Here is a 23,556-nt window from a genome sequence, read left to right as displayed (position 1 = left end):
CATCACAGAGAAGAAATATAACATAATAGGGAATTAGCACGCACAAAATTACAGCCCACCCCAAGACACTCTCTTTCTCATGCTTTGTTTCCAAGATACATATCAAATATACATAGACAAACATCATGTAACATCTAGCATCTTGCAAACAACTTGGGCGACATGTCTAGCACAGTGGTTAGCACTGTTGCTTCACAGCACAGTTGCTTCACAGTGCCAGTAGTGTGGCGACTAGGGGGTTTTCACAGTTAACTTAATTGCAGTGTTAATGTAAGCCTACTTGTGACACTAATAAAGGTTATTATTAAATAGTAGCGAACCGTGCTACAAGCGCAGAATAAGCTTAGAAAAAAACAATGTTGTTGTATCACCCTGGGTCTTTTCCAACCTGCAGCCTGAAATCTGCGAGTAATTCACAAATTTCTAATTGGTCTCAGAAATTTGCAGCTACAATTATTTATTTTCTCACAGGGTCCAGATTATTAGTTCAAACCAAACCCACCAGGCTCATCATGAGTGGGAGGCTGGGGAAGGCAAAGATCTTCCTTCCAATGTAGGGGGGACTATTTTGCTGAATTGAAATCGCAACAAGGGGCATGCCACGTTGCTAAATCTAATGAGTAATGGACCATATTTGGTTGAGAGCCTAACAGTTAGTGTTCATTGATCCAAGAGCGATCAACAGAGCTCTTGAAAAGGAGAAATGTGAAACCGCTGCTGCGATTCTCGATTTAGCTCTTATTCTGGTTGTGTTCTTCAGCTTCACTTCCCCTTGGGGATCCTCTTTCAAACTTGGATACACATGCCATTTGACTTAAGATTGTTGTGAGGGAGGATGAGCTAATCATCATTCAAAATTGCTTAATTCACCTGATCTGCCACTAAATTCCCCCTCTGCTGTTTGATTTTAGTTGCTGCATGGAATTTATTATGCAAAATATGACTGAATTATTGTGAAGAATATGACAGAGCGATGTGAATTTAAGATTTATGATCCATCCTATCTTTAGACATTGACTTTGGTGATGGCATCATTAGATCAGCGTGTTGAATATACAAAATGTTCAAAAATGAATGTACAAAAATTTAGAGATGAATCTACTCCGAGGTTGCCTTAATATTTAAAAGATTGTCCCAAACAAAAAGCAAAGGGTGGTCCGGTAGCATTAACTAACAAAGCACCAGAGAGAAAAGGTATTACTGTGCAATTCTCTGAGTGTTAAAAGTGGTTAATCTCTTCATTGTCAAGAAGAATCCATTTGATCGTCAAACGTGCCTGGTTCTGCTTCAAAGAGAAACCAACTATTTAATGGGGCCACAATTCTAAAGACCCTGTAGCTCATGGATGATTCCATTTTGAGGTAGCCAAGTGTGCCATGTTATGTTTCATCAGGTACCTGGTCACACGCTTATGTAACCGACAGAATTTCAGATGTCTTATGGCTTCTGAACAATTTCGCTGGGAATTTCCCTTTGGGTTCTTGCAAACAGCCACTGATACTTCAGCGGAAAATTGTGTCTTGAGATTCTGTCGAACTTCCTCAAAGATATGCCGATCAATTGAGAGCTCCCATGGAAACACTGAGCCTTTATGAATTAAGTCAAGTATTGCGTGGCTAGCCACTGTTATGCCTTGGGTGTTTGCATACATTTTAAATGTAAATAATTTCAGCATCTGGAAGCGTGGCATTCATCGCTTTTTGGAATGGACGGGAGAGGATTGTGAGTAGGTTACAAAGCTCCGGTACAGAATACCATTGGGTGAGAATAACCACTATTGTGGAACACTGTCTCATTACAGATTTAAGGAAATACTGAGGAGAGGGCAATGTAAATTAAATGCTACAACATCAATGGACCTGTAGGAACAGATGTGGGTTCAGATACACAAAACTTTAAAAAGTTTCAAGATGAGCTGAGGCGTCTGCTTAAAAAACATGCAAGGTCCGGACCGTAATACATCGAGGCCAAGAGAACAAAAGCAACTAAGTTATGCTAAATCTTCATAACTCACTAGTTACGCCTCAACTGGAGTATCGTGTTCAATTTCGGCACCACACTTTACAAAGAATCTCAAGGCCTGGGACAGAGGTAATTTACCAGAAGGGAATATGAAGAGGAATATTAACACTATGTGGAAAGGTTAGAGAAGTTTATATTTCTCTCCTTAGAACCGGGGTGGGGGTTACGGGTAGATTTGGTCAAGATATTAAGATCACAAAGGTCTTTGAGAGCGCAATTAAGGATAAATCAAGGAGGACTGGCAGCAGTACACAAACATAAGCTGCAGAATTCTCCATCGGCGGGATCCTCCGTACCCACGCAGCGGGTTTCCCAATGGTGTGGAGTGGCCACAATAGGAAATCCCATTGGCCGGTTGCTGGAACAGAGGATCCCACTGTCTGCGAGGGCGTGCCGCACATAAAAACGCGCTGGCGGACCGGTTAATTCCGCCGAAGCTTATTGGTTAAATAAAATGAAGGTGGGGTGGAAACGGTAAGCGAGTGGGACATAATAGGCAGGTCTTTTAAACAGCCAGCGTGATGGCCCAAATGGCCTCCTTCTGTGCTGTAAGATAACAAGGAACTCAACTTTCAGTTTACAGTAGACTCAAGGTGCTTCTGCAAACTGCCTCTTTGGCACCCGTTCATGGGGTTTGGGAGAATTCCAGCATTGTATCAGTGCTTTCACAGACTAATCTCACAGCAATAAATGACCTAGGGACAAAACCCATGAAGTTTTTATGGTTGCCAAGAGGAAGTCAACGATGACAGGGGAGGCCCCATTGGTTTGGAAGCAAGCCACTGGCAATATCATCGATTTGTTGTAAAAGCCCATCTGGTTCACATTTGCCCTTCAGGGATGGAAATACCTGGCCCAGCCTCCATGTGACTCCAGGCCCACAGCAGTGCGTTGAACCTGAATTGCCACCCAAAATGGCCTCGCAGTTCAAGAATCATAAGGGATGGGCAACGAATGCTGACATTGTCAGTGGTGCCCATATCCCATGAAAGAAAAAAAGAGAAAAAAAAAACTGATGGCGCAGACGGACGCCTCAGTTTAAACGTCATCTAAAAGACAGCGTTCCCAACGGTGTAGCATTCCCTCAATACTCCACTGGGAATGGCAGCCTGGATTATGATGCATCTAAGTCTCTAGACCTCCTGATTCAGAGACAGGAACGCTACACATCGACCCGCAGCTGACGCCACGTTGTACAATATTGTGTACTTGGAGTTCAATGCAACCTTCTATAAGGTTTCACTTGAGAAGCAGCTGCACATTCTAAGGCAGTGGGTATCTACAGTATAACAAAGGAGGTGGATAAGAGAGAAGCCAAAAGTACTCGGTCAGAGTGCTGGGGTAAGGAAGTTTCCTAAGTAAGACCCAACAACTGTGGCTTTAATGCTTCTGATCTACATTATCATGGTGGATTTAAGAACAGCTTGCATTTATGTAGCACCCTGAACATAGTAAACTGTCCTAAGAAACTTCACGAAAGCATAATCAGACTAAACTTGACAAATGAATCACACAAATCAGGTATGAGCACAGATGACTAAAAAGCACCAGAAGTCAAAGAGTTAGAAGTTTTAAAGAATATTGTAGAGAAAGAGTAGGAGGTTTAGAGAGGGAATTCCAGAGCTTAGGGTCTAGACAGCCAAGGGCCAGTGGGGAGTGATCAAAATTAGAAAATCCTCAGAAGCCTGAATGAGAATCGTGCATATATCTCATGGGTTTTTAGGGTGGGTGGAGATCACGGAGCGAGGGAGGAGTGAGACCACTCCTGCCATAGTAGCTGTTGGAATTTAAATTAAATTAACGGAATTCTCCATCAGCGGGATCCTCCGTACCCACGCAGCGGGTTTCCCAATGGTGTGGAGTGGCCACAATAGGAAATCCCATTGGCCGGTTGCTGGAACTACCATCAGTAACAAATCATCTGGTTCACTAATATCCTAGAGGGAAGGAAATCTGCCATCCTTACCTGGTCTGGCCTACATGTGACTCCAGACCCATAGCAATGTGGTTGACTTATAACTGCCCTCTGAAATGGCCCAGCAAGTCCAAAGATGTGCAGGTTAAGTGGGGTAATGGGGATAGGGCGGGGAATGGGCCTAGGCAGGGCGCACTTGGTAGGGTCGGTGCAGACTCAATGGGCCAAATGGCTTCCTTATGCACTCTCGGGATTCTAAGGATTCTATGAAATCATTCAGTTCAAGGGCAATTTGGGTTGGACAACAAATTCTGGCCTTGCCACTGAAACGCAGATTCCATGAAACAATAAAAAACAGGGGCATCATTCTCCGACCCCCCAGCGGGTCGGAGAATGGCCGTTGGCCGCCGTGAATCCCGCCCCCGCCCCCGCCGAAGTCTCCGGCCCGGATAGGCCGAAGTCCCGCCCAGAAATTGCCTGTCCCGCCGGCGTAAATTAAAGCTGGTATTTACCGGCGGGACCAGGCGGCGTGGGCGGGCTCCGGGGTCCTGGGGAGGGCGCAGGGCGATCTGACCCCGGGGGGTGCCCCCACGGTGGCCTGGCCCGCGATCGGGGCCCACCGATCCGCGGGCGGGCCTGTGCCGTGGGGGCACTCTTTCCCTTCCGCCACCGCCACGGCCTCCACCATTGCGTAGGCGGAAGTGACTCTCCCCACTGCGCATGCGCGGGAAACTGTAAGCGGCCGCTGACGCTCCTGCGCATGCGCCGCATTTCAGCGCCAGCTGGCGGGGCAACAAACGCCATTTCCGCCAGCTGGCGGGGCGGAAATCCCTCCAGCGCCGACCTAGCCCCGACATTGAGGGGCTAGGCCGCCAAAGATGCGGAGCATTCTGCACCTTTGGGGCGGCGCGATGCCTGTCTGATTGGCGCCGATTTGGGCACCAGTCGAGGGACATCGCGCCGTTGGGGGAGAATTTCGCCCCAGATACATATGAAGAAACATTTTTAAAAAAATTGAGTACCCAATTCATTTTTTCCAATTAAGGGGCAATTTAGCTTGGCCAATCCACCTACCTTGCACATCTTTGGGTTGTGGGGGCAAAACCCCACACAGACGCGGGGAGACTGTGCAAACTCACACAGACAGTGACCCAGAGCAGGGATCGAACCTGGGACCTTTGCGCCGTGAGGCAGCAGTGCTAACCACTACGCTACCGTGCTGCCCCCTATAAAGAAACATACGAGAAGTATAGAATAGAATCCGATTCTGCACCACCCCTCTGACAGAGCCCCCACCTTATGCCCGTAATCCCATAACCCCATCTGCACACCTTTGAACACTAAGGGACAATTTAACGTGGCCGATCCACCTAACCTGCACATCTTTGGACTGTGGGAGAAAACCGGAGCACCCGAAGGAAACCCAAGCAGACACGGGGAGAAAGTGCAAACTCCACATAGACAGTCATCCGAGGCTAGAATTGAACCCAGATCCCTGGTGCTGTGAGGCAGCATTGCTAACCACTGTGCCACCGTGCTGCCTCATTCCAATGATATGTTAATATAAGTCCATCTCTGACCACTTTAGAAACCAGTTTGTGTAATCTATGTGTCTCAGAGATGATAACTATTTTCAGATGAAATTTTACAACTTTGTGCTGAATGTTGTGCCGAACATGAAATATTACTTTACCTTCTGCTGGAGGGATATTTAACTCAGTCCAGTTGCTTTCTTGACAAACACAGCTCTCAGTCATCATTAATGCCTTCACTCTGAAAGTGATGCCTCGCTTAAGAAACACCTCATCTTTACGGTTCAAATACGGATTTCTTTTTTTTTGCTAAATAAACAACATATCAACATGTTTTACAACATCAGGCCAAGTCAATTCAAATCTTCCAATAATAATCAGAAACTGCACAAAGACTGGCTCACATCACATCCAGAGTACTGTATCCAGTTCTGGTCATGGACACACCTGGAGTACTGGAACCAGTTTTAGTCAGGACACACTGGGAGTACTGGATCCAGTTCTGGTCAGGACATACCTGGAGTACTGTATCCAGTTTTAGTCAGGACATACCTGGAGTACTGGATCCAGTTTTAGTCAGGACACGCCTGGAGTACTGGATCTAGTTTTAGTCAAGACATGCCTGGACTACTGGATCCAGTTTTAGTCAGGACACACCTGGAATACTGGATCCAGTTTTAGTCAGAACACTGCCTAAAATACTGGATCCAGTTTTAGTCAGGACACACCTGGAGTACTGGATCCAGTTTTAGTCAGGACACACCTGGAGTACTGGATCAATTTCTGGTGAGGGCACACTTGGATAAATTGAGTCAAGTTCTAGTTACACCAGGTGTACTGGGTTTATTGCTGGTCAGACCGCACTAGGAATATTGGATCCAGTGCTGGTAAGACAACATCTGGAGTACTGGGTTCAGTTCGGACTAGACCGCCCCTGAAGTACTAGCTTCCTACAGTGCAGAGAGAGGCCATTTGGCCCATCAAGACTGCACTGACCCTCTGACAGAGCTCACTCCCCTACCTTATGTCCGGAGTCCCATAACCCTATCTACAGTAACAGTAACTCATCTTGTTAAATGGGGAAGTGGAAAGCCAACTTAGATGCAGTGACCACTGAACTGTTGATTTAAGATATATCTTAAAGCAATGGTCAGTTTAGATAATTACCTTCATTAATCAGGATAAACCTGCAAGTGCATCATTTTGTTTAGGAAGCAGGCGATCTTTCAGGAAGGGCCCGGATTTGTAATCAAGAGTTTCATTTGGTGGAATAGTAACAACTGTGAAACTATTGATAACAAAGTAGGGACCTTTTTTTGGTCTGTAGAAAAATTGTTGAGGGACAAATCTGACTCAAATTCATGATATATAGAGGTGCTGGATAATCACAGACCTGAAACCTCAACTCTTTTTCACAGAAACTGCCAGGTCTGCTGAATACTTCCAGCAATTTCTCATCTCATTTCCTGTACGGAGATGTATTATTTAATGTGGAAATGTATGGATTGGCGCATAGGAGGGGTACAAAATCTGGGTAAGAGGTGGGTGTTGGGACAGAGACTTAAGATTGGACGATTTTCAGCCTGTGCGCCGAGCTCAGAACTGAACCACTTTTGTGCCCTCTGACGAAACGTGCACGATTTAGTCAAACCTGGGGGGCACGGTAGCACAGTAGTTAGCACAGTTGCTTCACAGCTCCAGGGTTCCAGGTTCGATTCCCAGCTTGGGTCACTGTCTGTGCGGAGTTTTCTCCCCGTGTCTGCGTGGGTTTCCTCCAAGTGCTCCGGTTTCCTCCCACAGTCCAAAGATGTGCAGGTTAGGTGGATTGACCATACTAAATTGCCCTTAGTATTCAAAAAAGGGTGGGTGGGGTTATTGGGTAGGGTTACTGTTGGTGAAGGTGTGGGCTTGGGTAGGGTGCTCTTCCCAAGGGCCGGTGCAGACTCGATGGACCAAATGGCCTCCTTCTGCACTGTAAATTCTATGATCTATGATTCGGCTGTTAGATCTATATTTCACTGATGAACAAGTAAATCTGTGACGTGTCCTTATTTAGGAGTTTTTTAAAAAATTAATTCATGGGATGTGGGCATCTCTGGCTGGGTCAGCATTTGTTGCCCATCTCCAATTTCCCTTGTACTGAGTTTGCGAGGCTGTTTCAGAGGGCTTTTACGAGTCAACCACGTTGCTGTGGGTCTGGAGTCACGTGTAGGCCAGATCAGGTGAGGATGGCCGATTTCCTTCCCTTAAAGGGACATTAGTGAGCCAGATGGGTTGGACAGCAATCAACAATGGTTTCATGGCCATCATTTCACTTTTAATTCCAGCTTTTCTGTTTTATTGAATTCAGATTTCACCATCTGGCATGGTGGGATTTGAACCATGGTCACCAGAATGTTACCCTGGGTCCCTGGATAATGAATCCAGTGGCACTTCAATTTGGCAACACCAGTGGGTACAGGTCTAGGGTTGCGAAAGGGCAAGTTAAAGATGGCAATCAGAAGAATTTATTTTCAAAGAAGAGTCTGGACTTGAAACAATAATTCTGTTCCTCTCAACACAGATGCTGCCAGGCCCGCTGGGTTTTTCCAGCATTTTCCATTTTTAAATTTCAGATCTCCAGCAGTATTTTGCTTTGATCACAGAAGAATTTCTTTATTTGGAGTGTGGTTTGGATGCCAGGTTGAGAGCGAGGCATCGTGTTCCTTTAGGAACAGTTGTGAGACTCTCTGGTGGGATGTTATCTGATTGATAGTGGGAGCTTTTTCATCGAAATCCACTATGTCAATACCCGACCGAAATAACATTCACTGTACACCTTGAAACAAATAAACAGACATCCACAGTGTAGAAAGTCATGATAAGTGGTTCTGCAGAAAGATAGATCAGTTATAGAGAATGCCAGAGCCATGAAGACGTTCTGAGGAGAGTGAAGAGGGAAGATTGTTCGCCAATATCATCAGGAAAAGGCAACAAGGTTAGACTGGCCATGTCCTCATGCACGAGGGACTTGGTGAAGGAGGTGACTGAAGGAATATTAGAGGTACACCAAGTGGGGGAAAGAGAATGATGACGGTAGACAAGTTGCAACTGAAAATGGGAGACATTGAAATGATGATAGACAAGCAGCAACTGAATTGGAAGGTGCAAGACTGAGAGGAGAAAGGAAGAGAGAACCGCTCCTTAGATAGATCACTGTTGCTACTACACACCACACACCAGGAACGAGGGGCAGTGAACATTTGAACTTACCTCCCAGTCAGCACCATCGTACTTAAATGAGCTTTCAAACTTGATGGAATAGTTTGTGAAATCTTTGAGATTACTCGGTGCTTCCCAGGCCAAGATGGAGTGAATTAAACCAATCTCCCTCAGAGTCAAGTTGACCGGAGGCAGGAGAGTCACTGCAAGGCAATCACAATCAGCACTGAGTATTTCCCCTTTAAATCTAACACTTAGACACAGAAGTAGCAATCAGAGGAACACAGCCAGCAGCAGAGCTGAATGATCTATGAGCTTCCTTTGGGAGTGGTATCCACAGTGCCACGGCTCTGGCCCAGTTAGACAGCGGGAGAGGCAGGTTGAGAGATACCAGACTGGCTCAGTGGCAACACTCATGCATCCAGAGACTTGAGCACAAAATCCCAGCAGATCACACACCAAGTGCTGTGCTGAGGAAGTGCTGCAATCCTAACAGTATGCTTCTTCAGACAACAGTAATAAACCCAGAGGCCATTTCAGGTGACTGATTATTTGCACCATCTGCATTAGTCTGAGGAAGAGTAGGGGTATTCTGACCAGTGGCCTCACCAATATTTTTCCCTCAATCAGAATCGTGGTTAAAAGTAGTGATTATGAATTCTCGAGTCCTGGACAACCACACGAGCAGGAAGTAGCATCAGCTTGAGCAGCTCTGGCTCTGGGGCTCAGAGTTTGAACTGTAGCTGGAGTAACAGCAGTGCATCCAATAGCTGAGAAACCCTGTGGATAGCTTGCTCCTGGGTGGGGTCACCCTACAGCCTAAGGGTGTGCAGGCAGAAAGGAGATAAGTGACCGCCCGTCATGGAGATCCGGCTGGTACCGCAGGAATCCCCTGAGTGCATCTCACTCTCTAACCAGTCTTCCGCCTTGCTTAGGTGAGAGCACATCTGAGGGGAAAGCCGACTGTACCACGGATGTCTCAGCCTGAGAAAGCTGGGAAAGCGGGAGAATTGGGAAAGCAATGATGATAGGGGGTGTCATGATATTCAGGTAAACATCATAGCACAAATGTACATACATACCGACGAACAGATCAATGGACCAATCAACACACAAACAACACCACAGCCAATCACAGGTAAGAGCATACACAGTACAAAACAGGGAACACGACACTTCCTGGGCATTCCAGCAGGAGACAGCTCAGGGCACAGAGCTCATAGCAAGCCACTCAGGCATCCACCATGTGCTGAGTGCCACTACAAGATAGTATTAGGAATAGGTCCACAGATTGTAGGGTTATGATCGAACCTCAGTAACCAGTTTACCACTGTAAATAAATGTTAGTAATAAAACTGAGTTGTACCATTCGCAACCGTGTTGGTTCATCTGTGTAGCAGAGTACCCAACACATCAGGGGGTTTGATATTTAATAATAATAATCTTTATTAGTTTCGCAAGTAAGCATACATTAACACAGCAATGAAGTTACTGTGATTGACCCCTAAACGCCACACTACGCTGCCTGTTCGGGTACCCAGAGGGAGAATTCAGAATGTCCAATTCACCTAACAAGCACGTCTTTCAGGACTTGTGAGAGGAAACCAGAGCGCCCGAAGGAAACCCATGCAGACATGGGGAGAAGGTGCAGACTCCGCACAGACAGTGACCCAAGCCAGGAATCAAATGCGGGTCCCTGGCGTTGTGAAACAACCTTGCGAACCACTGTGCTACCTTCCACCCTAATGGAATATACAGACATTTCTGCAGCCTCATATGTAATTCTAGGACGCTGTGTTGCCTCCCTGGTGCTGGAGATCAAGGATGTCACTGAGCACCTAATGAGCACTCTGAGGGGGGAAAAGGTGAACTGTCAGAGGTCAAGATCCATCTCTGTACCAATTACATCGGTGGAAAGAGGGATGAGGTCCTGTCAGCAGAGTTTGGGGAGTTAAACAGCAAGAGAATTACACCCATTGCCACTTGCATTGGGTGCAGAAAATTGAAAGGATGGAGAAAATGACTGCATGGCTGGAAAGGTGGCGCAAATAATAATAACCTTTATTATTGTCAAAAGCAGGCTTACATTAACACTGCAATGAAGTTACTGTGAAAAGCCCCTGGTCGCCACACTCCGGTTTCTGTTCAGGCACATGGAGGGAGAATTCAGAATGTCCAATTCACCTAACAAGCACATCTTTCGGGACTTGTAGGAGGAAACTGGAGCACCCGGAGGAAACCCACGGAGACACGGGGAGAACGTGCAGACTCTGCACAGACAGTGACCCAAGCCGGGAATCGAACCCGGGGCCCTGGACCTGTGAAGCAGCAGTGTTAACCACTGTGCTATCGTGCCGCCCCCTTTAGATTTGTGGGACACTGGAATTGGTTCTGGGGAAGATGGGGCCAGCACAGCTGGAATTGCACCTGAACAGAGCCAGGCCCAATGTTCTTATGAGGTGGTTTGCTAATGCTGTTGGAGGGTTTCAATAAATTTAGTAGGGGAATGACAACCAGGGTGTAGAATTAGAACGTATAAACAAGGTTTATAAAGGGTTTAGAGAGACAGATATCAATGTATTGGTTGGAGTCAGAGTAAGAGGGAATATAATAAGATCTAATTTAGTGTTACTGTCCGTGTATGAGTACACTGGACTGTGGGAAATGAGGATGGTGAGCCACATGTGCAGATATCTAGCTACATGAGAATGTCATGCTGTGATGATAACAGAGACCAGGCTCAAGACAAAGCAGGACTGGGATCTTGGGTTTCAGAAACACAAGCAAAAAATACAAACACAAGGAGGTTATGATGAATCTTACAAAACTCTGTTTCATTCTCAACATGAGCATTGAAAATGAAAAATGAAAATTGCTTATTGTCACAAGTAGGCTTCAAATGAAGTTACTGTGAAAAGCCCCTAGTCGCCACATTCCGGCGCCTGTTCGGGGAGGCTGGTACGGGAATTGAACCGTGCTGCTGGCCTGCCTTGGTCTGCTTTTAAAGCCAACTATTTAGCCCAGTGTGCTAAACCAGCCCCATTGTGCCCCAATTATGAGCATTACACTCATGTAGGATGTGAAGGGTTTAGAGAGGGTGCAGAAAATATCCACTGGAATGGTTCGCAGTCACTTGGATAGATGAATGAAACTGACGCTATACTCCTCAGAGAAGTGAAGGTCGAGAGGAGGTTTGACAAAATCACGATGGGTTGAAACAAAGTAGATAGTGAATAATGGAAATGTCAAAAACCAGAGGGCGACAGTGTAAGGTGATTGGCGAAAGAACCAATGGCAACGTGAGGATAAACCTTTTTCTGCAAGAGATCAGGATTTGGAATCACACTGGCTGAGGGTGTGGTAAAGGGAGATAGAATAGGGCCTTACAAAGTGGAGTTGGATAAGCACCTGAAGGCCAATGGGAAAGGGTTGGGGACTGGAACTAACTGAATTGCAGAACACCTATATGGACACAATGGACTGAATGGCCTCCTGCAGTGTTGCGACCATTCTATCATTCCATTTGGTCATGATCACTTTGCTGTTTTGGGGCTTTGCTGAGTGTAAATTGGTTCCTGTGGCTCCTTGCGTCAGAAATTAATGCGCAATATGGTTAGGGGGGAGGAGAGGGGGGGGGGAGGGGGATTGGTGTCTGATGCCTTGACAGATGCTGTATAAGTTTAATTTCTTCTTCACCATGTGCATGACATCATTATTTATCCTGTACATATTTAAATTCCTCAACAATGTTCACATCAAATGTACATTTTTTGTTCTCAGTAATGTGGTTTCTGAGCTTCCATATAAATTGCTTTGTTCTTTTAAAATTTATTTTATTCAAAACATGTGTAAAAAAAAACAGTACCATACACAACACACCCCACAACCTCACAGTCCACAGTTTGTACAATTTTTCCCCTTTTACCCCCAACCTCTCCTCCCCACCCCCCCGCGATGAACAGTTCCTCATTGTCAACAACAACCCCCACCGTGTCTCAAAGCCCTCTGCTGACCCCCTCAATTCAAATTGATCTTTCTCAACCGAAGAAAGTCACACAGGGCCCCCAGCCCGGCCGCCATCCCCAGCGGAGTATCCGACCTCCAATTCAACAAGATCTTTCGCCAGGCAAGTAAAGAAACGAAGGCCATACCATCGGCCCCCTACCCTCCAGCAGCTTCGGCTATTCCGATACCTCAAAGATCGCCACCATTGGATCCGGCCTGACCTCCACCCCACAATTTTAGATAATGCCCCAAACACCGCTTCCCATCATCTCGCCAGTTTCTCGCAACCCCAGAGCATGGGTGCATGATTCGCTGGCCCCTGACCAAACTTCTGGCACTCACCGGCTACCCCTTGGAAGAACCCATTCATCCTCGCTCGGGTCATGTGTACCCTGTGCACCACCTCAAACTGAATGAAGCTCATCCTTGCACAGGAGGAGATTGAATTCACCCTATGCCTCGCCTCGCACCACAGTCCCCAGCTTATTTCCCTCCACAACTCCTCGTCCCATTTGTTCTTGATACAAATAGCTTTGTTTTCGTCAAATGTGGGTCGTTGGTGAATTTTCTCCTCCCTGTGTCTGTTCATTCCCAATGAGGCATGCCTTTGCAAGACTTTGGCCGGTATTTTCTGGAGGCGGCTCGTCATCAGTTGCTGGCGGGATATTCTGGTCCGGCCATAATCTATAGCCACTGGCGTTGATTGCTGGCTGCGCCACTGGGGAGCCCACCGTGGGGGGATGGGGGGCACACTGCGGGGGGTGCCTTTTGGCAGGAGACACACACCCCACCACACATCTGGAAGGACCAGAAAATCCCACCCCGAAGCTTGATTAACCTAAAAGCTCAACAGGTTTAAATGCCTTTTCTCCTGTCTCTCTCCTTATCAGGTCCTAATAAGGAATTATTTCAGAACCCAAGCTCCCATGACTTTAGGCTGTCCTAAAGCACTTGAGGTCCAATTGTTGCTAATTGTGTTTCTCTTTATTTGGCTCTGAAGGTGGCGGCCAATATGGTCGCCTTCCTTAATTCTAATTACGTTTTGCTCCAGAGTCGCCAGGTATCTCTCGATACCGCCACAAGGTTCAAAACCGAATACTGATCAAAGACTCGATACACCAGTTAGTAAGTTCAAACTCAATGCTCATTTATTTACACACAGTCAAATATACTCATGCATAAAACTCTGCAAACTAAACTATCACTACTACTAAAAGCCTATACTTAGCTTCGGGCACCCACTCAGTCAGAGGAACAACGGCCGTTGTTCGGTTCTGAGGTTGCTGGGGTCGAACTGGTATGGAATAACAGCTAAGGGCGTCTGTCTCGTAAGCGTGCGTTGACCTTGGACTTACTTGTTCTGGTGTTGCTGTTGGGCAGGTCTCTCCTTGGTGAGAGCCGGGGCCGCAAGAGAGTGATTCTCTCTTGGGGGATCCTTCTTATACCCAAAAGCGGCTTCGCATGCTTTTGGGCGGGCCTTGAACTTGGCCCCAATTAATTGGGCCGTTTCCCAATCGTTCCTATCCATTTCCTCCAATAGAGGGGTGGGTGCCCTAGATGGCCGTTGGCCTGCCTTGTTCTGCTCTCCTCTGGCGCCAGGGTGTCTGCCTTGGTATCGTTTACTTAAATGTTACTCTTTTGTCCCCGGGGATGGCTCATTAGTATGGTAATGGCTTTGCAGTTTCGGTCTTGTCTGGGAGCTGCGGCTCCAATCAACAGCCAAACCCTGCACCTGCTTGCTTTCTCAGTAGTGTCCATTTTCCCTGCAATCTTTGCAAAGTTTCCAGTTTGTAATCGGGAAGTGGCCATCCCAGATGGCTACACTATTAAGTACTTCTAACGTGTAGTCACTGTTGTAATGAAGGAAGCAAGGCAGCCAATTTGCACACAGCAAGTTTTCACAAAGTGCAATACGCTAAATGATCAGATTATCTGTTTTAGTGATGCTGTTCTGCCTCCAATAGCAACATTTAAAAAAATATATCCCTGTATCAGCCATGATTGAATGGTGGAGCAGACTCGATGGGCCGAGTAGCTTAATTCTGCTCCTATGTCTTATGGTCTTATGTGGGCATCGCTGCTTTGGCCAGTGTTTATTGCCCATCTCTAGTGGCCCTTCAGAAGGTGGGGGTGAACTGCCCTCTTGAACCACTGCGGTCCTTGAGGTGTAGGTACACCCACTGTGCTGTTAGGGAGAGAATTCCAGCGACAGTGAAGGAATGGCGATATATTTCCAAGCCAGGGTGGTGAATGACTTGGAGAAGAATATCCAGGTGATGGGGTTCCCAGGTATCTGCTGCTCTTGTCCTTCTAGGTGGTAGTGATCGTGGGTTTGGAAGGTGCTGTCTGAGGAACCTTGGCGAGTTACTGCAGTGCATCTTGCAGATGGTACACACGGCTGCCACTGTTTATCAGTGGTGGAGAACTTGAATATTTGTGGAAGGGGGAGCAATCAAGCAGTTTTCTTTGTCCTGGATGGTATCGAGCTTCTTGAGTGTTGCTGGAGCTGCACACATCCAGATAAATGGAACCTATTCCAATAAACTCCTGCCTTGTGCCTTGTAGATGGTGGACAGGTTTTGGGGGGGGGGGGGGGGGGGGGGGGGGGGCGTCAGGAGGTGAGTTACACGCCGTAGGATTCCTAGCCTGTGACCTGCCCTGGTAGCCACAGTATTAATATGGTTAGCCCAGTTCAGTTTCTGATCAATGGTAACCTCCAAGATTTTGATTGCATGGGATGATGCACTCCCTTAATGCTGCGTTCAAATGACAGTCTGGATTATGGTGTCAAGAGTGAGGTTCGAATTAACAGCTCTCAGACTCAGAGTTAGGAATGCTACAGCCAACACCTAGAGCAGGCGGGAAAAACCCCATCCACTGAAACCAGGAACGAATCTTGTACACACTGCAGTGTACGCAGAGCAGAATTCCTGCCAGTCCCACCACAAGATTAGAAGGCCCACCTGTGTAAAATCTAGGTGACTATCCTTGAACTCACAATGTGCAGCGGTACCATGTGAATCTTGGAACACTGCAGGCACTGCACAAAATACATCATTTCAACCACTCAATTCAATTCAAACAAAACTTAGCTTGACGAGCATAACCACCATGTAAACTTAATGGTCCAATTTCCAAGGGGCTTCAGGAACAAAGGCCACATACACAAATCTTTGAAGTTGTCAAGACATGTTGATGAGGTTGTCATAAAGAAATACAGAATCCCAATAGTACAGAAGACGGTCATTCGGCCCATCGAGTCTGCACCAACCGTCTGAAAGAGCACCCTTCATAAGCCCACTGGCCCGTCCTATCCCTGTAACCCCACCTAACCTACACAACACTGGACACTAAGGGGTAATTTAGCATGGCCAATCTACCTAACCTGCACATCTTTGGACAACCGGGAGAAAACCGAAGCACCCAGAGGAGATCCTCACAGACATGGGGAGAACATTTGAACTCCCAAAAGGCAGTCATCCAAGGCCCGTAGGCATTATTAATGCAGGCACAGAGGGCAGAAAAACAAGGAAGTTGTGTTAAACCTTTATAAATCACAAGTTAGGCCTCAGGGTATTTTGGCCAATTCTGCGCACCGCATGTTTGGAAGGATGTGAAAAGTTTGGAGAGAGTCCCGAGGAGATTTGGTTGAATTGTGCCAGGGATGAAGGACTTCATAGATTATAGAATTTACAGTGCAGAAGGAGGCCATTCGGCCCATCGAGTCAGCACCGGCTCTTGGAAAGAGCACCCTACCTAAGGTCCACACCTCTACCCTATCCCCATAACCCAGTAACCCCACCCAACACTAAGGGCAATTTTGGACACTACGGGCAATTTATCATGGCCAATCCACCTAACCCGCACATCTTTGGACTGTGGGAGGAAACCGGAGCACCCGGAGAAAACCCACGCAGACACGGGGAGGATGTGCAGACTCCGCACAGACAGTGACCCAAGCCGGAATCGAACCTGGGACCCTGGAGCTGTGAAGCATTTGTGCTATCCACAATCCTACCGTGCTGCCCCGAGGTTCAATAACCAGAGAAGACAAACGCAAGGTGATTGGCAAAAACAGCAGGGGGAGATGAAGAGAGTTTTTTTTATAATGCAGTGAGTCATTATGATCTGTAAAGAAAATCTAATTAAGGGGCAATTTAACGTGGCCAATCCACCTACCCTGCACATCTATGGGTTGTGGGGTGAAACCCACAGGGAATGTCAATAAAGAAAAAAATCTTCTTCCCATCTCTACCTTCCGCCAGGCCATCAGCCACATCAAAGCGGATATCGCAAAGGCCACAATGCACGCCATCGACGAGTCCCTCCCCTTCCAAGTCGAGAGCGACGCGTCCGACGTAGCTCTGGCGGCCACCCTCAACCAAGCGGGCAGACCCTTGGCCTTTTTCTCACGCACCCTCCACGCCACAGAAATCCGCCACTCCTCAGTGGAAAAGGAGGCCCAGGCCATAGTGGAAACTGTGCGACATTGGAGGCATTACCTGGCCGGCAGGAGATTCACTCTCCTCACTGACCAATGGTCGGTTGCCTTCATGTTTGATAATGCACAGCGGGGCAAGATCAAGAACGACAAGATCTTGCGGTTGAGGATCGAACTCTCCACCTATAACTATGAGATCTTGTATCGTCCCGGGAAGCTAAACGAGCCTCCTGATGCCCTATCCCGCGGCACATGTGCCAATGCACAAGTGGACCGCCTTCGAACCCTCCACGAGGACCTCTGCCACCCGGGGGTCACTCGGTTCTATCACTTCGTGAAGACCCGCAAACTGCCCTATTCCATCGAGGTCAGAACAGCCACCAGGAACTGTCAAATCTGCGCAGAGTGCAAGCCGCACCTGATAAAGGCCTCCCGTCCCTTTGAACACCTCAGTCTGGACTTCAAAGGCCCCCTCCCCTCCACCGACCGCAACACGTACTTCCTGAACGTAGTTGACGAGTACTCCCATTTCCCATTCGCCATCCCTTGCCCCGACATGACCGCGGCCACGGTCATTAAAGCCCTCTGCACCATCTTTACACTGTTCGGTTTCCCCGCCTACATACATAGCGATAGGGGGTCCTCCTTCATGAGCGACGAACTGCGTCAATTCCTGCTCAGCAAGGGCATTGCCTCGAGCAGGACGACAAGTTACAACCCCCGGGGTAACGGACATGTAGAGAGGGAGAACGGAACGTTCTGGAAGACCGTCCTGCTGGCCCTACGGTCCAGAAATCTCCCAGTCCCCCGCTGGCAGGAGGTCCTCCCGGATGCCCTTCACTCCATCCGGTCGCTGCTATGTACCACAACAAATCAAACACCTCACGAACGCCTCCTTGTCTTCCCTAGGATGTCCTCCTCCGGAACGTCACTCCCGACCTGGCTGGCAGCCCCGAGACCCATCCTGCTCCGAAAACATGTGTGGGTACACAAATCGGACCCTTTAGTCCAAAGATGTGCAGGGTAGGTGGATTAGCCATGTTAAATTGCCCTTAGTGTCCAAAAAAATGGTTAGGTGGGGTTACTGGCTTATGGGGATAGGGTGGATGAGTGGGCTTAATGAGAGTGCCTTTTCCAGGGGCCGGTACAGACTCGATGGGCCGAATGGCCTGTAGATTCTCAAAAGAAATTCTATGTAACATGTTATTCTTCATGTTCAGTTTGAAGGGGTGAAGTGTAAGTTTAAGACTAGTGTTTTAAATGCGAATAAAGGTCATTGTAAGGGTACGAAGACAGAGCTAGCTAAAGTGATGGGAAACTAGGTTAAAAAGTAAGACAGTAGATGTTAGTGGCTGACATTTATGGAGATATTAAATAACTATCCACAAAGATTTATCCGAGTGACAAATAAAGACTCTTGAGAAGGGTGCATCATAGAATCATAGAGTTTACAGTGCAGAAGGAGGCCATTCAGCCCAGTGAGTCTGCACCAGCCCTTGGAAAGAGCACCCTACCCAAACCAACACCTCCACCCTATCCCCGCATCCCAACCCAACCTTTTTGAACACCAAGGCAATTTAGCGTGGCCAATCCACCTAACCTGCACATCTTTGGGCTGTGGGAGGAAACCGGAGGACGCACGGGGAGAACATACAGACTCCGCACAGACAGTGACCCAAGCCGGGAATCGAACCTGGGACACTGTGCTGTGAAGTAACTGTGCTAACCACTATGCTATCGTGCTGCCCATCATCCATGACTGAAAAAGGAAGTTAAGGAGGTGATCAAATTGAAAGAAACATTGTGCACAGATGCAAAGGTTAGTGGTGGAATAAAAGACTGGTCAGATTTAAAGAACCAGCAAAGAATGACTGAAGAAAAAAAGAGGGAGAAAGTAGAGTATGAGTGAAAGCTAGCGAGAGATATAAAATCGGTAGCAAGAGTTTCTACAAGTGGTTAAATAGGAAAAGGGGAACTAAAGCTAGTGTCGGCTCTCTAGACAGTGAGTCTGGGAAATTGATCAGGGAAAACAAAGAAGTGGCAGAGGTGTTCAACAGGTGCTTTGTGTCTGACTTCACTATAGAACAGTTTCCCAAAGGGTGGCACAGTAGCACAGTGGTCAGCATTGTTGCTTCAGAGCGCCAGGGACCCGGGTTCGATTCCCGGCTCAGGTCACTGTCTGTGCGGAGACTGCACGTTCTCCCCGTGTCAGCGTGTGTTTTCTCTGGGTGCTCCAGTTTCCACCCACAAGTCCCGAAAGATGTGCTTGTTAGGTGAATTGGACATTCTGAATTCTCCCTCAGTGTACCTGACCAGGCGCCTGAGTGTGGCGACTAGGGGATTTTCACAGGAACCTCATTGCAGTGTTAATGTGAGCCTACTTGTGACGCTAATAAAGAGTATAAAATTATTTAAAAGATTATAAAATTATGAAAAGATACTTGAAAATCAGGAGGGCAAAGTGAAGAAGGAACTTAAAACAATCACAGTGCCCAGGCAAAATGTGCTGGGAGAACAATTAGACCCAAAGACTGAAAACCCCCCAAAACAAAATGGCTGCAGATACAGAAGAGCTATTTGTTCCGAACTTCCAAAACTCCTTGGATTGTGGAACGGTCCCAGTGGATTGGGAAATAGGAAATCTAACACCTTTGCTCAAGAAAGGAAGGAAGCAGAAAACAGTTAGACTAATGCCCGTCATACGAACATACCCTAGATTAAAAATAAGCTGTCTTACTTTTGGCTGGTAGGGGGTGTGAGGAAGAGAGAGAAAAGTGGAGTTGACACCACAACCAGAGCAGCCATGATCTTGTAGAATTGTAGAACAAGCTCAAAAGGATGAATAGCCTATTCATACGCCTTTTAAAAAAAATTTACAGTACACAATTATTTTTTTCCAATTAAGGGGCAATTTAGTGTGGCCAATCCACCTAACCTGCACATTTTTGGGTTGTGGGGGCGAAACCCACGCAGACACGGGGAGAATGTGCAAACTTCACACAGGCAGCGAGCCGGGGCCGGGTCAAATTCGGGTCCTCAGCGCTGTAGCCAGCAGTGCTAATCATTGCTCCACCTACTATTCATGCTCCTAAGTCCAACATTCCTATTCACTCTCACCACCGTTGGCGCACAGTTGTAGCAGCGTATATCATATACGCCAGATGTACCAGAGGTTCTCACTAAACCATTTCAACGGAAGTTCCACATCATAGATTTTACAGTGCAGAAGGAGGCCATTCGGCCCAACGAGTCTGCACCGGCCCTTGGAAAGAGCACCCTACTAAAGCTTACGCATCCACCCAATCCCCGTAACCTAGTAACCACACTTAACCTTTTTTTGGACTAAGGGCAATTTTAGCTTGACCAATCCACCTAACCTACACATCTTTGGACTGTGGGAGGAAGCCGGAGCACCCAGAGGAAACCCACGCAGACACGGGGGTAACGTGCAGACTCCGCACAGACAGTGATCCAGCCGGGAATCAAACCTGGGACCCTGGAGCTATATCCTGGACCTCTACCATCCAGAAGAACAAGGGCAGCAGATGCATGGGAACACCACCACTTACAAGTTCCCCTCCAAGCCACACACCATCCTGACTTGGAACCATTCCTTCACCGTTACTGCATCAAAATCCTAAAACAACCACCCTAAAAACATGATGGTAGACCTACACCGGATGCACTGTGTTACGCCACCCTGGGAAAGTGCACGGTCAATTTCAGCCCAACTCATCCCGGAGTCACAACACAAGTCAATTAACCAATAATTCTTATAAATAAGACAAAAGTCCTTTGCCAGGTCACCAGGTTTGTAAGTTTAAACATAATTACTGTTTATTTATCACAAGAACTATAATGAAACACACAGCAGATACAATTGGTTAACTATTAATTAACCTATTTTAACTGGCCTCCCACCCGCTACACACACACACACACATCACAAACAAGATAGACAAACACAGAAGGGTGGAAAGGAGTAAACAAAAGTTAAGTGAAAGAGAAAAGAGTCTTTGCTTCAGATGATTGTTCCTAGCATGCTTTCTGCACAGTAAGCTCAGCTGTCCCACTGAGATGAGGAAGGAATGGTAAGGTGAAGGTGCCTTGGATGACAAGAGAAGTGGAGCTTCTAGTCAAGAGGAAGAAGGAAGCTTACGTAAGGTTGAGGAAGCAAGGATCTGACTCGGCTCTCGAGGGGTTGCAAGGTAGCCAGGAAGGAACTCAAAAATGAACTGAGGAGAGCTAGAAGGGGGCATGAAAAAGCCCTGGCGGGAAGGATTAGGGAAAACCCCAAGGCGTTCAACACTTATGTGAGAAATAAGAGGATGATCAGAGTGAGAATAGGGCCGATCAGCGATAGTGGAGGGAACTTGGGCCGAGAGTCTGAGGAGATGGGGGAGGCCCTAAATGAATACTTTGCTTCAGTATTCACTAGAGAGAGGGTCCTTGTTGCCCATGAGAACAGTGTGAACCAGGTTAATAGACTCAAACAAGTTGATTTTAAGAAGAAGGATGTGCTAGAAATTTGGAAAAGCATCAGGGTAGATAAGTCCCCTGGGCCTGACGGGATATGCCCAAGGTTACTACGGAAGCGAGGGAGGAGATTTCTGCGCCGTTAGCGATGATTTTTGCGTCCTCACTCTCCACTGGAGTAGTACCGGATGATTGGAGGGAGGCAAATGTTGTTCCCCTGTTCAAGAAAGGGAATAGGGAAATCCCTGGGAATTACAGACCCATCAGTCTTACGTCTGTGGTGAGCAAAATATTGGAATGGATCCTGAGAGATAGGTTTTATGATCATTTAGAAAAACATAATTTGATTAAAGATAGTCAGCATGGCTTTGTGAGGGGCAGGTCATGCCTCACAAGCCTCATTGAATTCTTTGAGGATGTGACGAGGCACATTGATGAAGGTCAGGCAGTGGATGTGGTGCATATGGATTTCAGTAAAGCTTTTGATAAGGTTCCCCATGGTAGGCTCATTCAGAAAGTTAGGGGGCATGGGATACAGGGAAATTTGCCTGTCTGGATACAGAATTGGCTGGCCGAAAGAAGACAGCGAGTGGTAGTGGATGGAAAGTAATCCGCCTGGAGGTCGGTGACCAGTGGTGTCCCGCAAGGATCTGTTCTGGGACCTCTGCTGTTTGTGGTTTTTATAAATGACTTGGATGAGGAAGTGGAAGGGTGGATTAGTAAGTTTGCTGATGACACAAAGGTTGGGGAGTTGTAGATAGTGTTGAGGGTTTTAACATAGCGTTTTAACATAGAATTTACAGTGCAGAAGGAGGCCATTCGGCCCATCGAGTCTGCACAGGCTCTTGGAAAGAGCACCCTACCCAAGGTCAACACCTCCACCCTATCCCCATAACCCAGTAATCCCACCCAGCACTAAGGGCAATTTTGGACACTAAGGGCAATTTATCATGGCCAATCCACCTAACCTGTTGCAGGTTACAACAGGACATTGACAGGATGCAGAGCTGGGCTGAGAAATGGCAGATGGAGTTCAACCTTGATAAATGTGAAGTGATTCATTTTGGAAGGTCGGATTTGAATGCTGAATACAGGGTTAAAGGCAGGATTCTTGGAAATGTGGAGGAACAGAGGGATCTTGGGGTCCACCTACATAGATCCCTCAAAGTTGCCACCCAGGTTGATAGGGTTGTTAAGAAGGCGTATGGTGTGTTGGCTTTCATTAACAGGGGGATTGAGTTTAAGAGCTGCGAGGTTTTGCTGCAGCTTTATAAAACTCTAGTTAGACCACACTTGGAATATTGTGTCCAGTTCTGGTCACCTCATTATAGGAAGGATGTGAATGCTTTGGAGAGGGTTCAGAGGAGATTAACCAGGATGCTGCCTGGACTGAGGGCATGTCTTATGAAGAAAGGTTGAGGGAGCGAGGGCTTTTCTCACTGGAACGAAGAAGGCAGAGAGGTGACTTGATAGAGGTGTACAAGGTGATGAGAGGCATGGATAGAGTGGATAGCCAGAGACTTTTCCCCAGGGTGGAAATGGCTGTCACGAGGGGACAAAATTTTAAGGTGATTGGAGGAAGATATAGGGGAGATGTCAGAGGTCATTTTTTTACACAGAGAGTGGTGTGTGTGTGGAATGCACTGCCAGCAGAGGTGGTGGAGTCAGAGTCATTAGGGACATTTAAACGACTCTTAGACGGGCACATGGACAGCAGTAAATTGAAGGGATGTAGGTTAGATTGATCTTAGATTAGGATAAATGGTCAGCACAACATCATGGGCTGAAGGGCCCGTACTGTGCTGAACTGTTCTATGTTCTAAGCTTGTAAATTGCAGTCTTTGTTTTGCAGCCTGTACTGGTTTTCCTACAATTTATAAAAGCACCGTCCTTGCACCTTTCCTGGAGAGGCAGAGACTCTGTTTCCTCAAATCTTGCTTTCAGTCCATGGCTCATCTTCCAGC

General features: G+C 47.1%; 1 protein-coding gene across 1 annotated transcript in view; it reads right to left on the bottom strand.

Annotated features, from left to right (window-relative positions):
* The window catches only part of LOC140420903 (interleukin-13 receptor subunit alpha-1-like), a 63,850-nt gene that overhangs the window by 24,086 nt on the left and 16,208 nt on the right, over positions 1-23,556 (bottom strand). Inside the window, exons 2-3 of the mRNA XM_072505036.1 lie at positions 8,722-8,873; positions 5,631-5,778 (exon numbers count right to left, since the gene is read on the bottom strand). Of these exons, the coding sequence (XP_072361137.1) occupies positions 5,631-5,778; positions 8,722-8,873 (300 nt within the window). The remainder of the gene's footprint in view (positions 1-5,630; positions 5,779-8,721; positions 8,874-23,556) is intronic.

The sequence above is a fragment of the Scyliorhinus torazame genome, chromosome 5 (genome assembly GCF_047496885.1).
Source record: "Scyliorhinus torazame isolate Kashiwa2021f chromosome 5, sScyTor2.1, whole genome shotgun sequence".
Lineage (NCBI taxonomy): Eukaryota > Metazoa > Chordata > Chondrichthyes > Carcharhiniformes > Scyliorhinidae > Scyliorhinus > Scyliorhinus torazame.
Note: the sequence above shows the minus strand (reverse complement) of the source record. Positions and strands in the feature narration are given on the sequence as shown.